The sequence below is a fragment of the Orcinus orca genome, chromosome 6 (genome assembly GCF_937001465.1).
Source record: "Orcinus orca chromosome 6, mOrcOrc1.1, whole genome shotgun sequence".
NCBI classification, from domain to species: domain Eukaryota; kingdom Metazoa; phylum Chordata; class Mammalia; order Artiodactyla; family Delphinidae; genus Orcinus; species Orcinus orca.
Window position 1 is genome coordinate 112,939,881 of NC_064564.1, and position 14,349 is coordinate 112,954,229.

Here is a 14,349-nt window from a genome sequence, read left to right on the forward strand (position 1 = left end):
GGGGTGGGAAAGGGACTGTCCTGGGTCACCCAGACTCCCTGGCACAGATGGCTACATGATTTGTGAGGTCTAGTGCAAAATGAAAAGGCACAGCCCTTTGTTAAAAAAAAAAAAAAAAAAAAAGAATTTCAAGTGGCAACAGCAGAACATTGAGCTAAGCGTGGTGCCCCGGGGCAGTTTCTGCACAGGTCACCAGCCAATGAAGTGGCCAAGCCCCGGAGCTGGAAGCTAGAACCCTAGGCTCCATCCCAGCCTGGGGTCCCGGCCCTCCATTAGTCTCCTGGTGTCCAGAAGAGGGAGGGAGGGAGGGAGGAAGTTAGGAGGGAAGGAGGGAGGAGGGGGGTGAAGCCTCCGTGGGCTTTTTCCAGCCCCCTGGTGCAGGGCCCAGACGCTCAGGCGCAGCTCTCAGACCTTGGATCGCACCCTGACTCAGCCAGGCAGCTTCATCTCACCTGTAAAATGGGCTCTAACTCTAACCCACCCCAGCGTGGCTGTACACCCTTGCTACCTGTTCACTGGTGGATGTGCTTTTCCACTTTACAGGTGACCAAACTGATACTCAGAGAAGGAAAGCCCCAAGCCTGCCCTCCTTCCTTTCTAGCAGTGTAACCAACCCCAGAGTTAACTGGGAATTTAACTGGCAAGGCCAGTGGAATCTGACCCTGGACCAGGAAGGCAACATGACATGGAAGAATTTCCTCCCACACTGACTCTCCTCCCACTGGGTACAGGGTGGGGATCCCATGGAAGCCTCTGAGCTGGGGTGTTCCCTGGGTCAAGTGCAGTCATGGGGTTAGACTCCCTGACCTGGTGGGGAAGCGGGTAGGTTCCTGGAAACATGCAGGCACATTAAATGGCCAGAAGCCCAGCCGGCTGTAGGTCTGCCCCCAAGACAACAGGTCATGGCATTGTGGTGGCGAGAGGAGCCCCGATCCCCACCCCCAGACACGTGACAACAGCCAGGACAGGCTTCCAGAAAACATGTTTACCCATACACTCCAGAGGTGGCCCTGGCAGTCACAGTTCAAAGGCCCCTTCGCCCAACAAACCCCAAGTTCTGGGTTGCCCTGACTAGGGCAACAAGCCTGGGAAGTGTGGCACCCAAGGCAGGTGGAGAGGGAGTGCAGAGAGGAAGGGCCAGGGCTGGTGCTCGGTTGAAATTCATGGTGCTGGTGAATAGGGGGGTCGCCAGCCCCGGGAGCAAAGGCCACCGGACAGACTCAGAGGTGGGACGAATCCGACTCAGATTACTCAGGGAGCAGGGGTAGGGAGGAGGGTGCAAAGGTCACCACGGCCCTCCTCTTCTCCCCGTAAGTCTAGAGGCCTGAGATGGCCCAGGTGTCCCCAGGGTAGGGCAGGAAGAGAACTTCGGTCTGCTCGGCACACGACAGGAGGCAGGATCCATAAATTAACTGTTTCTGGTGGAGTGTGGTCGGAACAGAGGCCTGGGGAAGGCGTCGTGGCTGGCTGGGCGATGGGGCTACTGGGTCCTCCAGGACGGGTGGGCGAACACAATGGGCCTCTTCTTGGCCCAGCGGGAGAACACAGCCTTCTCGGTGATGAAGCGGTGAGCGCTGCGGGGTGCCCGCTCGTGTGCCAGGTACATCTGACACTCGTCCAGCCGGCCCTTCTCGAAGTAGTGGTAAGGCACCGAGGGGCGGCTCTCCTCCCTGTGGGTGGGGAACGGGGATGAGCGTGAGACACCAGAGCTCGCCCGCCTCCCACCAGACCCTGCCACCTGCCGGACCCCCTCTCGCCAGGTACTACAGGCCACAGAGCCCCATGCGTGGTCCCAGGGGAGGCCAGAACAAAGGAGGAAAAGGGCAGCCCCTGAGGATCCCAAAGGCCAGGGTTCAAGCCCTGGCTCTGCCTCTTGCAAGCTGGCTGACTCTAGGCCAGAGACGTACGCCGTGAGCTTCAATGACCCATCTGTAAAATGGGGATGGTGGTTACCTACCTTCTCGCCTGAAACCACAGGTCAAAATATGCAAAGCGCCTGGTGCTGGGCTCTTGGTGAGGGAGCCCTCATTCCCCGCAGCATGGAGCTGCCAGCCCTGCACACCCAGCTACTCACTGGCTGTCTGGCCAGGTGCCATGGCAGAGGGCACACAGGCTACTACCATCTCACCCACGTGCTCAGCAAAGAAGTTCCAAGAGGAACAGAGGGTGAAGACGTGGCACCCTTTCAGTTCAATTAGTCATGTTAGTTATGATAACGTTGAGCTATATAATATCACAAGTCAGCACTTAGGTGTAATAGATCACTGACACCATCAGCCCTGATGTTGTGGTAGGCACTTTGGTAGATTATTCTCTCTCTAAACCTTTCCATAACCTTCTGAGGAAAGTGTGATTATTTTCTCTCTTGGACATGAGAAAATAGAGGCTCTGGGAGGTGGCGGCCAGGCCCAAAGGCCACACGGGCAGAGCGGAGGCTGGTATCCAACCTGTTCCAGAGGCCGAGCTCCTTCCCACCCTGTGCCTCGGCCACCCATCGGGAAGCCCATGCACCCTCCAGCATGGACAGGGCCCACGCATGGTGCCCTCCCGCCTGGCGCCTGGCTAGCCTGACCTGCAGTAGCTGTCGCTGACCATTCCATAGACCACGATCTCCTCACACAGCTCCAGGGCGAGAATCATGGTGAACCAGCCGGTGCTGAGAAAGGAGCCCGACTGCCTCCTGGCAGAGGGAGGGAAGCAGTCAGCCAGCCGCGACCCCAACTCAACTGGGAGCAAGGTGGCCCCAACCTCAGCTCTCTCAAGGCACAGCACTGGTTCCCCTCCCAGCCGAGGGCCTCTCACCTTGACGCCCACAGTGGGGCTCTGGGGGTGCCTAAGGACGGGGCAGCCCCAGCCCAAGGCCAGCAATGGGCAACAGCTGGGGGTGGGGTGCAAAGCCGGGTCCGTTCAACTCTTCCCACCCACAGAGGACTTGAGCAAACCACCCCTCTCCCAGCGGTGGTGCGGCAGCCCTGATCACATCCCGCCCACAGCTAAGGGACCAAGCTTGGGGAGACGGCAGGAGGCAGCAGAGCACCGTCGTTGAAAGTGGGGAAGAGGGTCGTCTGGAGTCAAGTGGTCTTCCATTTGAATCTGCTCTGCGTCATCAGGTTTGCTCGTGAACTTCTCTGAGCCTCAGTGACCCATCCGTGAAATGGGGATAATTATGGGTGGCTATGGAGAGGGAACACTTTCAGCCTAGCTCCTCCTCCAGGCCCAACACCCAACTCAGAGCAAGGAACTGTGTGGCTACCCCAGGCCTCGACTCTCTCAAAGCACCAGCACTGGTTACTCTCCCAGCCGAGGGCCACTCACCTCCACCTCTACCGAGGGGTTGTGGGGTGATTCAGTCATTCAAACTGAACACCTCCCAAGCCCTGTGCTGGCCTGAACCGGCCCCGCCCATTGCTAACATTCTCAAGGGAGTGGGCAGCTGGGAGAGAACTGCTGGGAAGAAACAAAAGAATGGGATGAAGGATGTCAGGTGGCAGATGCTCCTTCATTTGGGATCAACATGACACTCCATCCACATCTGGAAGCAAACAGTCATTTGTGGGAGGACCTGGGGGAAGGAACGGCACGTGCACGGGACTGCAGGTGAGAGCAGCGTGGATGTCTGAGGAGGCCCAGACGGCCAGGGTGGCTGGAACAGAGTAAGCGAAGGAGGATGAGGTCACAGAAGCAGGCAGGGGCCAGATCATGCGGGGCTTGTAGGCCAGGGGAGGGAGGAGGTGGGAGTCTGGACTCTACTCTCCCCGTTATGCGAAGCTGCTGTAAGGTGAGGGCAAGTGACTGATGGGATGAATTCCCTGGGGCAGTTGGAGCTCAGGCTGCAGGGGGTGCTGCGAGAGCAGGAGGGGATGGTAGCTTAGGTCAAGGTGGCACCCGTGGGCACGGAAGGAGATTCGAGAGCCCATCGTACGTGGCGGGTGATGAAACAAGGGGAGTCAAGGGCAAAGCCCAAGTGTTTGTCTGAAAAACTGGAGGCTGGCGGCCGTATTTTCTGAGGTGGGGAGGTGGCAGGGAGGAGCCCGTGCGTGGAGGAGGGGGCCACAGGAGTCGGTAGAATGAGATCTTGAGGGCAGCGCCTGGTGCGTGAAAAGGGCTGTTAGAACTGTCACTGTTGCTTTCCTTATCGGGAAGGGACATCAAAGACCAGTTCAGGTCTCAGAGCACCCCCTCCAGAGAGAAGAGCTCCCTGACGCGGGCCCACACCAGTCACCCCACAATGCGTGCTGGCGAGGCCGAACGCCCCTTACCACCATTTGGAATTCTTCATCTCTAAGAGAACTCGATGAATGACAGCCCTCTGATTCCCAGCCCCCATCAGAGGGCAGGACCACGTCCGCCTGTACCACTGCTGAGCCCCAGCACCTGACAGAGCAGACCCTCGATGGACCAGAGGCTGCTGGAGAAGGAAGGCCCCCAGCCGCCAGGGAGACCCCAGCAGGCAGGCCCCTGGCTCACCGGTTCTTGCCCGTCTCGTCCTGGAAGACCTGGTCGCAGTAGGCCATCATGCGCTCGGTGAAGGTGTACACCTGCAGGCCCGGGTACACCCTGGTGAGCTGCAGCAGCATGCGGTAGGTGCGGCCGCCCAGCGCCCGGTCCATGTGTCTCCCCTGGCCCCACACCACGTAGACGGTGTCACGGGCCTGCTGGAAGTAGTGCGAGTAGTTCCGCAGCAGCAGCGGCACGCTCGTGTGGGAGATGACCCGCAGGGTGCTGCGCCGGCCCACGTCCGCCTCGAAGCCCACAGTGGGCGCCTGGTTCATGCGCAGCACACACTCAGCACCGTCGATCTTCGCACCCAGGCCCGAGCCCAGCATCTGGCCCGAGCTGGATACCACGGCACAGCTGCGGCACGGCTCTCGGACCAGCGGCTGCAGGGGGAGGTAGAGAGAAAGAAAGTCCTGGGGGGCTTCCCTGGTGGCTCAGTGATGAAGAATCTGCCTGCCAATGCAGGGGACATGGGTTCGAGCCCTGGTCCGGGAAGATCCCACATGCCGCGGAGCCACTAAGCCCATGTGCCACAACTGCTGAGCCTGTGCTCTAGAGCCCGTGAGCCACAACTGCCGAAGCCCACGCGCCAAGAGCCCGTGCTCCGCAACAGGAGAAGCCACTGCAATGAGAAGCCCGTGCACCGCAACAAAGAGCAGGCCCTGCTCACTGCAACTAGAGAAAGCCTGCTCGAAGCAACGAAGACCCAACACAGCCAAAAATAAATGAAATAAAATAAATTTATATAAAAAAAGAATGAAAACTAAAACAATTCTTTAAAAAAAAAAAGAAAGTCCTGGGCACACAGCTTCCACCTGCCTGCTACTCCACCCAGGAACACCCCCTGACCACACTTGACATCTATATCAGTAAGATGTATCAGTAAAGGGATGTAAGTCCCTTTATCAACCCATTTTGCAGATGAGGAAACTGAGGCTGGGCAGCTGGAGTGACCTTCTCAAGGTCAGACCGATGACAAGTGGCAGAGCTAAGATTCTGTGTTCAGGGAATCTTCATGCTTCCTCATCAGCCACATTCCTGACCCTGGTCTTTACTGCTGAGGCCCTAAGGGGCCCTACATTGCATTTCCTCATTAAGGTTACATAAGCAAATATTTATAAAGCACTCAGAGCAGTGCCTGGCACAGACTGGGTGTCATGTATGTGTTTGTTAGGTAAATATGAACCTCAGCTCTTCGGAATCACTCTTAGGTCACTCCCTCCTCTGCCCCAGTCCCATTCTCATTGTTCCAGTTTATAAGTAAAAGCAGTCTTTAGTGCCCACGACAACATTGGGAACCTCTGGTTCTGAGCCTCAATCCTGGCTCTGCCCCTTCCTAGCTGTGTGGGCTTACACAAGTCACTTTGCCTCTCTGAGCCTCAATTCCCTCATCTGTAAAATGGGGATGAAAATAGCATCTACTGGACCAGGCTGTAAGGAAGGATTCAATTGAAAATGCCTGGAGAGTGATCAGCACAGACCAAGGGCACAGTAAGGGTCCAACCCTCACCTCATTATCCCCCAAGAGGCGGAAGCTGAGCCAACAAGCCTGCAAACATTCACTGGGTGTCAGGGGTCAGGGCTCCCAGCAAAGGACTTGCTGCCTACCCCAGGCCTCCATTCCCTCCTGGGGGAACCAGGTTTATGGAGGCGTGTAAAGGATATGGGAACATGGATTCTAGTCAATAAAAGACACAGTGTTGTAGCCCACTCAGGGACATTTCATGTCTGACATAATGTTGATTTAAGAACTCGTAGCCCCAGTTTCCACGCCCCAGCAATAAACAAGACTTCCTTATTCTGCCCTCAGTTTGAGCCTGACCTGACAACTGGGGTCTGGTCAGATCCAAGGTCACCATCAGCCCCAGGAGGTGTTCTGCTTGTCCTACACAGGGTCTTTAAGACAATTAATACTTAATTTATAAAAATCAGCCCTTTTGACATTCCAAACTTAGATTTCATGCTCTGTTAACAAACTTGGGGGACTTGCCTGGTGGTGCAGTGGCTATGAATCCACCTGCCAATGCAGGAGACACAGGTTCAATTCCTGGTCCGGGAAGATCCCACGTGCCACGGAGCAACTAAGCCCGTGTGCCACAACTACTGAGCCTGCGCTCTAGGGCCTGCAAGCCACAACTACAGAGCCCACGTGCTGCAACTACTGAAGCCCGCCCGCCTAGAGCCCGTGCTCCGCAACAAGAGAAGCCACCGCAGTGAGAAGCCCGCGCACCGCAACGAAGAGTAGACCCCGCTCGTCACAACTAGAGAAAGCCCGCGCGCAGCAACAAAGACCCAACGCAGCCAAAAATAAATAAAAAACAAACAAACAACAACAACAAAAAAATTCAGAGGATCTGGCCACCCTGGGCCCATGTCACCATGAGCTCTGAGCATCTGAAATGAACACTGGCCATGACCGTGGAGCTGGGACAGCGTCCACCCAGCCCACCTGGCCAAACCTGTATGGCGCTTTAATTTGTCCCCCCGACCCCAGCTGTTTTTGCATCTTTTTTTGTTGTTGTTTTTTTGCGGTACACGGGCCTCTCGCTGTTGTGGCCTCTCCCATTGCGGAGCACAGGCTCCGGACGCGCAGGCTCAGCAGCCATGGCTCACGGGCCCAGCCGCTCCGCGGCATGTGGGATCCTCCCGGACCGGGGCACGAACCCACGTCCCCTGCATCGGCAGGTGGACTCTCAACCACTCTCAACCACTTCCCACCAGGGAAGCCCTGTTTTTGCATCTTGATCAAAGATTTACACAGCACCCGTTCTAAACACTGTCCATGAATCATCCACTTGGACCTGCACAGTGACCCTACCGAGGTAGGAACTGTAATGACAGCCTTTTACAGATAAGGCAACTGTGACTCAGAGGGGTGAAGGTCTGAAATTGGTCTCCTCCAAGCCAGGGTCCCTGAGCGCGCCTCCCTCTGACCAACGTTCAGAGAGCTGTCAAACTCCGAACTGGGAGCTTCCTGCACCAGGTGTCGTTGGGGGATGCCTTTGAGAGACATACCAGATGGGGCCGCTGAAATCAGGGTGAAGCGGGTAAAGTGCTCCAAACCTCGCCCAGCAGAGCAAGCATGGGGAGGTGTGTGCCGTGGGGCAAGGGGCCTCAGCTGCCTCGTCACCCCCGGGCCCCACTGTCCCTGTCTCCCCCAGAGGGAGAGCTCTGGGGCTGATATGACTTTTACCTGTGTCATCTGTATCCCCAGCAGCCATCAGCACAAGGCAGGACACATCCAAGGCACCAAATACACACTTGCTGAACAAACGGATTGTGCGTAGACAGGTCAATCTAAAGGTGCACGCAGCACCGTGATGTGATGATGTCTGGCTCCCCTCGCTGGGCTGGGAGTTCCAGGGGGCCACCCTGTCTGATTCACCTTTTTTTATCCCCAGCACCCAGCTGAGAGCAGCCAGGCAATTATTTGTTGAAGTAAAAAAAAAAAAAAAAAAAAAGACATGTGGGAATTCCCTGATGGTCCAATGGATAGAGCTCGGCACGTTCACTGCCATGGCCCGCGTTCAATCCCTGGTCGGGGAACTAAGATCCTGCAAGATGCGCGGTGCGGCCAAAAAAAAAAAAAAAGACATTTCCTCTTAGAACTTGAGGCTCAGAGAGGTAAAGTGACAGGTCAGCTTGTGGACAGGAGCCAAGCCCAGGGTCCAGGCTGGCCTGACATGAGCCCATTTCTCACAACCCCAGAGAGTTGGGGGCACCCTGGTAGCCTTGGCCGGGCCTGCCCCCCACATGTTGCTCAGCCAACTCACCTTGCCATCTGGCACGCTGCTGTAGCCACTGAAGTGCTGGGGCCCTCGCACAGTGGGCCTGGAGTTGATAGAGAGGTGGGAGTCCAGGCAGGAGGCCAGGCAGAAGGGCAGGCAGGCCCAGCAGCACAGCAGGATGTAGGCAGCGGAAAAGCCCAAGGAGCACAGGGTGATGAGGAGGAGCCGACCCTGGGGAGACAGTCGTCATGGGGTGGGAGTGGGGGTCGCTGGGGCTCCTAGAAGCTTCTGCAGGGGTGCTGTACCCCAGCCTCATGGGTCCAAACCCCAGCTCAGTAGTTCCCAGAACATCAGCAGAGGCCACCATCTCTGTTAACCAGGCCTTCCTCTGGGCTGCCAGGCTCAGAGCACATGACCCTGAGATGAGCCCTATTATTATTCCTATATTCTAGGATAAGGGAAACAACTTGGGGTGAAATGGGTAGCTCAAGGCCACACAGTACGAAAGTAGCAGGGTGGGGCCTCAAAACCAGAAACCGTGCTCTTAACCAGAAGCTGAGGTGTACTGTGCAGCCTTGGGTATAACTCTCCACCTCTCTGGGCCTGCTTCCTCTTTGAAATAGATAATGCCCACAGCGTGAACTTACTGTGAGGTCAGTGGCCAAAGCACTACCCTGAAGTGCTGTGCACGTGAGGACAGGAGAGTGGCCCATCAGAAGGGCAACCAGCCCCCTTCAGACCCTGGGATGAGGCTGTCTGCATGCCCATAGCCCATCCCCTCCCCCAGCTGACTCAGTGGCCATCCACCTAGCTGATGAATGCGATTTGGGTCAGCAGACCGGGTGAGGAAAGGGATGGTAGAAAGGGATGTGAGGGCAGCATGATTCAACGAATGGTTTCAACAACTGAAAGCTGCAGCCCAGAGGCTCCTGCCTCCAGAAACCACGTGCCAAAGGCCACCTGAACCAGGAAGCCCTCCTGGCCCACTGCCCAGCAGGCAGACTTAATGAGTACCCCCCACCAAGCCTTCCAGGCGGAGTCGCCTAGTGGGGGACACAACCCGGACATGCCATTGTGTGCTGGGCCACCTTGGTCACCACCTGTGTCTCTCTGGGTGTTAACTTTCTCCCAGCCTACCCAAGGCCCAGGTCCCTCTGCCACCCCTCAGAAACCACTGAGTGGCTGGCTGGGGCTCTGTGAAAACCAGAGGTGAAAAAGCAGCCCCCCAGCTCCCCCAGGCATATCCTGCCAGAGGCCCTCGCTATTCTGCCCACAAGCCACTTCAGCTTCTAAAAATAAATCTCTGTGTGGCCAGCTGTGCGGAGGAGGGGGTTCAGCCCCTGAGGCCTCAGGCTGTGCCTGGCACCTGGTCTCCTGCCCACAAGGGACCCAGAGACCTTGATCCAGGCAGCCGTGGCTGACTTCCCACAACATCCAAGGCTCTCACCAGGGGCTCCTGAATAAAATCAAGAGCAGCTAAACTGAACTTTCACAACATATCCCGCTCCCAGGTAGACAGATGCCTCACCTGGTGACCTCGGATGCTCACAGGAGGTAGTGCTATGATCTCCATTCTACAAGGAAGAGGGGCAAGGCCCGGAAACCAGAGATGGAATGCCACTTGCCTGGGGCCACACAGCCTGCCAGCTCAGGGCTGGCCTTTGAGGCCAGTCTGGCCTTCTCCTCAGCTCAGAAGCAGTGAAGTCGGAAGTGACAGTCAGCCCTGGGGTGGGAGAGGCTACTGAGGCTGCCGTGCCAGAAGCCACCTCCAAGTCCCCTGTGAGCCTTCCTCCTTCCGCCACTTACCGGAGCCTTCATGCTGTCACTGCCGCTCAGCAGCCGGGTGGCTGCTGCCTCCAGGGATCAGGCTGGGAAGGGATGGGAGCCGGGGACCTGCCAAAACCCAGACACTCAGAGCTGGGTCCCAGGCCTCTGAGGAAACTGCCCAGGGAAACTGAGGCAGGGGAGGGTACAGGCCGGGGTCAGGGCAGATGGCTTCTGGGAATCAAACGCCTTAAAGTCTCCAAACACGGGGAAGCACTGTCCCCATCCTAAAGGAGCTGGAATCAGTGACCCTTGGGAAACCTCCAGCCAACCCAGTCCCCATTGCACAGATGGGGAAGGAGAGGCAGACGAGAGGAGCCCTCGGCTCAAGGTCATCCCTCGACTCTGGGTTGGACAGAATCAGGAGCCTGGAGCCTCGACTCCCATCCTATCTCTCCTACCTCACTAATGGAGAGGCCTGGGGCGGGACAGCACAAGGGATTTCGACCCCACTCCCAGATTCCACCACCCGCTCACCCGGCCAGGCGCTAACCTGGAGGACAGGTTGGGACGCGCCGGCTGCTCCCGATCCGCAGCTCCGAGCTCCATGACCCGCGGGCCGGACGAGCCGGGCAGGAAGCCGGAGAACCTGGGCGGAGGCGGTGCCGTCGCCGCAGCTTCTGGAGACTAGAAACTGAAAGGGCGGTCGCTGCCGGCGGCAGGGGCGGGGTTTGCCGGGACGGGGAGGAGACAGGGGCGCTGGGGGCGGGGCTGAACGGCGGCGGCGGGGCTTACGAGCGCGGCTTGCGCGGCGTGGGTGGGAAGTACGCGGCTGGCAGTGGCGGAGAGGCCTCCGGGAGTGGGGGCCGGGCCTCGGCAGCTGGGGGCGGAGTCTGAGCTCCAGCGTCTCCCCTCTTCTGCCCTCCCGCACGTCTCCCAAGCTCCTGCGGGAGGTGGGTTGGGCGGTCCGCCTAGGAAAGGGCTAGAGGGTGTCGGAGCCAATGTGCCGTGGCTCTCTTGTCGTCCGGACTGGAGTTTCTCCATTTATGAAGTTGGGCGGCGGGGGCCGGGAGGGGGGCGGTGCGGGACGGTAATTAAACGGGGTTTTAGGCTCAGGCAGCTCCGGGTTTCAAGCTTGGTAGGGTTGCTAGGTTTAGCAAGTAAAATACAGGATGCCCACTTTTATTGGAATTTCAGCAACAACCAATAATTATATTAGAAATATGAAATTCCAGTGTCATTGGGCGTCCTGTATTTTCTCTGGCAACCTTACCTGGACTACCTCGGGTGAGTTCACCTGAGCCTCAGTTTTTCTCCTCTGTGGAGTGGGGATGATGATAGCACCTACCTGATGATAGCATCTCCCAGTGAGATGGTGCAGAGGCATCTTGTGGCAGAGCCAAGATTCAAACCCTGGGCAGTCACTGCAGAGCCAGGGCTCTGACAACCTACTTTCATCTCCCAAACACCCCCGTTTTGCTGCAAGATCCAGCGGTAAGACCAGGTTAGAATCACAGGACTGGGGATATACAAAACGTAACCATGGGACTTCCCTGGTGGTCCAGTGGTTAAGAATTGGTCTTGCAATGCAGGGGATGCCGGTTCGATCCCTGGTCAGGGAACTGAGATCCCACATGCTGCAGGACAACTAAGCCTGTGCCGCAACTAATGAGCCTGGGTACTCTAGAGCCCGCGCACTGCAACTAAGACCTGATACAGCAAATAAATAAATAAACATTTAAAAAAAACCAAAACAAAAACCACAACCAGTGTTCAATTCACGAGTCACTTGGTTTATTGCACACAACACAGGTTAGTGGGAAAATAGAAAAGGGGGTAACAAACAACTCCAAGGAGAAGACTGGGAAGGTCACGTCTCAGCACGAGTGAGCGGCGGGCTTTGGTCCAGCTGAACCAGAATCTCATGACAAATGTGAGTGGGAAGTCGCCTTCTGCTCCAACAGAGCATCCGTCTGGAACAGCTCTCAGCAGCGTGGAGTCCTCCAGCAAAGAGCCTTCAAGTTGCTCAGTCTTGTGGTCTCGTTTTAAAGGATCTGCCTGTAGGGTGTAACAGTTATGCCCCAAAGAATCTTGTCTCTATCAGTCTCTGTGCCAGTAGAGTCTTCCTGAGGAACCAAACAAATTCCTTATCTAAAGCAAAACTACTGGGACTTCCCTGGTGGTCCAGTGGTTAATACTCCACGCTCCCAATGCAGGGACCCCGGGTTCGATCCCTGGTCAGGGAACTAGATCCTGCATGCCACTGCACGCGGCAACGAAGATCCCACGTGCCAAAACTAAGACCCAGTGCAGCCAAATAAATAAACGCTGTTAATTTTTTTTTTTTTTTTTTTGGCTACGCCAGGCGGCATGTGGGATCTTAGTTCCCAACCAGGGATGGAAGCCATGCCCCCTGCAGTGGAAGTGCAGTCTTAACCACTGGACCGCCAGGGAAGTCCCTTAAGCAACACTATTAATTTATGACACTCAGACACTTGCAGTCCTGTACTGGACAGTTCACAACAGCTAATATGGAAGTTCACATTGGCCACTGTGACTCCATCTCGAATTACTGAGGTTAAATCCTATGAGTTTCACACAAGATGAGGAAGAATCATGGTACAAAAGAAGTCACACTATAACACCCCCCTTCTCAAAGTGTCCTCCAATTCGAAGCCAACGCAGTGTAGGGCCCCTGCAGGTGCTGAAATGTGTCCCATTCGAAGGCTCACCTGGGGTCCCTCAGGGATTCAAAGTCAAGTGCTTTCCGGGGCCAGATAGGATTGAAGGGGCAAATAGGAGGCAACTGGGAGAGGCGGGCCTGGGGTGAAGTGGAGAGCATACTTCCCATCTAAACTGTTTTTCTTTTTTACAAAATGCTTCCTGAGCATTGAAAGGAAGCTCATCTTACCACACGTACCCCCTTCTGCAGGGCCCTGGCCTGGGAACCAGCCTGGACTCCGGCTCTGGTCCCATTTCAAACTCCATTTTCCTTTTTCTAAGAGGTTCCGGTGTGGGCACAACAGCAGGGTATCTGTGTTGGGTATCTGCACCCAGATCAGCAGCTTTCCAGGGCTAGCACTCCATAGGCAAAGCCAAATTCCCCCAAGCCGGTGATCTAGGCCTCCATGCTTCTCCCCATCCTGTTGGGGGCTCTGTTGAAGCAGCCCTGCCCCCGGGGCCTCCGTTGAGCACAAGCCTTCCTTGTATCCCCCACTCCAGCCTGGGCACACTTCAGTTCAGTCTCTCTCCGTGGCCCCAACCCCAAGGGGAAAATGATGAGATGTCCCCTATGGATTCATTGATCACCCACAATGGCTGGTGACGATTCCTTCCCCAGAGAGGCAAATCCTTCCTTGCTAAGGCCGCATGGAGACATGGTCAAGTTCCTGTCTTGACAAGCCCAGACATGCCCAAATGTCCTGGGCTCCCAGGATAGATGAGGGTCATACATCCACAGTGGAACTGACACTGGGAAGTCCCACAGCCTCAGATGAAGCTCTTCAATTTGGTTTTGGCAAAAGTCCTCTCCTTACTCTTCATAGAATAAGGAGGCCCTCCTGCTTCCTTCTTAATCACCGTCCACCCACCCTGGCCGCCGTTCCAATCTCCAGTTGCATTGAGCTCGTTCCTACTTCAGGACTTTTGCACTTGCTATATCCTCTACCTGGACTTCTCTATTCAGATGGCCAGCTCTTTCTTGTCATTCAGCTCAAATATCACCTCCTCAGAAAGGCCCTTGCCAACTTTTCTATCCAACACCGCACCACCATCCCTCTTGTCCCAACCTGATTTATTTTTTTCACAGTGCTTGTCACACTCTGAAATCATGCAGTGTATTAACTGGTTTATGGTCCATCTGCCCACCAGCTTCTAAGCTCCCTGCGGGCAGTCAGGCCAGTCATGTTCTTAGGGCATTTCTAACACCAGCACAGTGTCTGGCACACACTCAGTGCTAGATAAAGTCTGTTGAATGAGCCAGTTAGAAGAGCCAGGAGTCCTGGGCCTCGTGAGACCTTGGACAAGCCACTTCCTTTCCAGCCACAGGCCCTGCCTCAGCCCATTGCCAGAGACCCAAAGTGGGTAGGGGCTGAGCCATCCCCATCTATGAGCGTAGGACTCGGGCCCTGACTCAGCCCTGAAGGATCCAGATCCCAGGGAAATGTAGGGCCAAACCCCAGTTTCCTGCTGTGCTGCCCTCCCACCACAGAGTCTCCACGACCCACCCACCTCCTTAGTGATGACCTTAATGCACTCTATGTCTCAGCTTCCTGCTGAGCCAGAACAAGAAATGCCCTGTGGCTTGTGCCAGCTCAGAAAGGTAATCACCCAGACTCACCCAGGCAGCTAGGGGTGAGGT

General features: G+C 56.2%; 1 protein-coding gene across 12 annotated transcripts; it reads right to left on the minus strand.

Annotated features, from left to right (window-relative positions):
• Positions 1-965: 965 nt before the first annotated feature.
• ST6GALNAC4 (ST6 N-acetylgalactosaminide alpha-2,6-sialyltransferase 4) lies at positions 966-10,680 on the minus strand. 12 transcript variants are annotated; one of them, XM_049711555.1, is made up of 8 exons: positions 10,543-10,577; positions 10,032-10,118; positions 9,754-9,948; positions 8,271-8,456; positions 4,632-4,910; positions 4,468-4,538; positions 2,573-2,680; positions 966-1,670 (listed from the first exon to the last, which is right to left on the minus strand). In XM_049711555.1, the coding sequence occupies exons 3-8, from the start codon at positions 9,796-9,798 to the stop codon at positions 1,481-1,483; spliced, it is 879 nt and encodes a 292-aa protein (XP_049567512.1). In that variant the 5' UTR covers positions 9,799-9,948; positions 10,032-10,118; positions 10,543-10,577; the 3' UTR covers positions 966-1,480. The 12 variants fall into 12 exon arrangements, with proteins under 12 accessions (XP_049567512.1, XP_049567511.1, XP_049567510.1 ...); XM_049711554.1 differs by having other exon boundaries at positions 4,468-4,880; positions 10,543-10,572; XM_049711553.1 differs by having other exon boundaries at positions 4,468-4,910; positions 10,543-10,570.
• Positions 10,681-14,349: the final 3,669 nt, after the last annotated feature.

Excerpts from the sequence above, each read along its gene's own strand:
- ST6GALNAC4 (XM_049711553.1), bottom strand. The coding sequence starts at position 9,798 with ATGGAGATCATAGCACTACCTCCTGTGAGCATCCGAGGTCACCAG. Across the intron at positions 8,457-9,753 it reads TGAGCATCCGAGGTCACCAG|GGTCGGCTCCTCCTCATCAC; the intron begins GTGAGGCATCTG and ends CTGTCTCCCCAG. Across the intron at positions 1,671-2,572 it reads GTCAGCGACAGCTACTGCAG|GGAGGAGAGCCGCCCCTCGG; the intron begins GTCAGGCTAGCC and ends CCCCACCCACAG.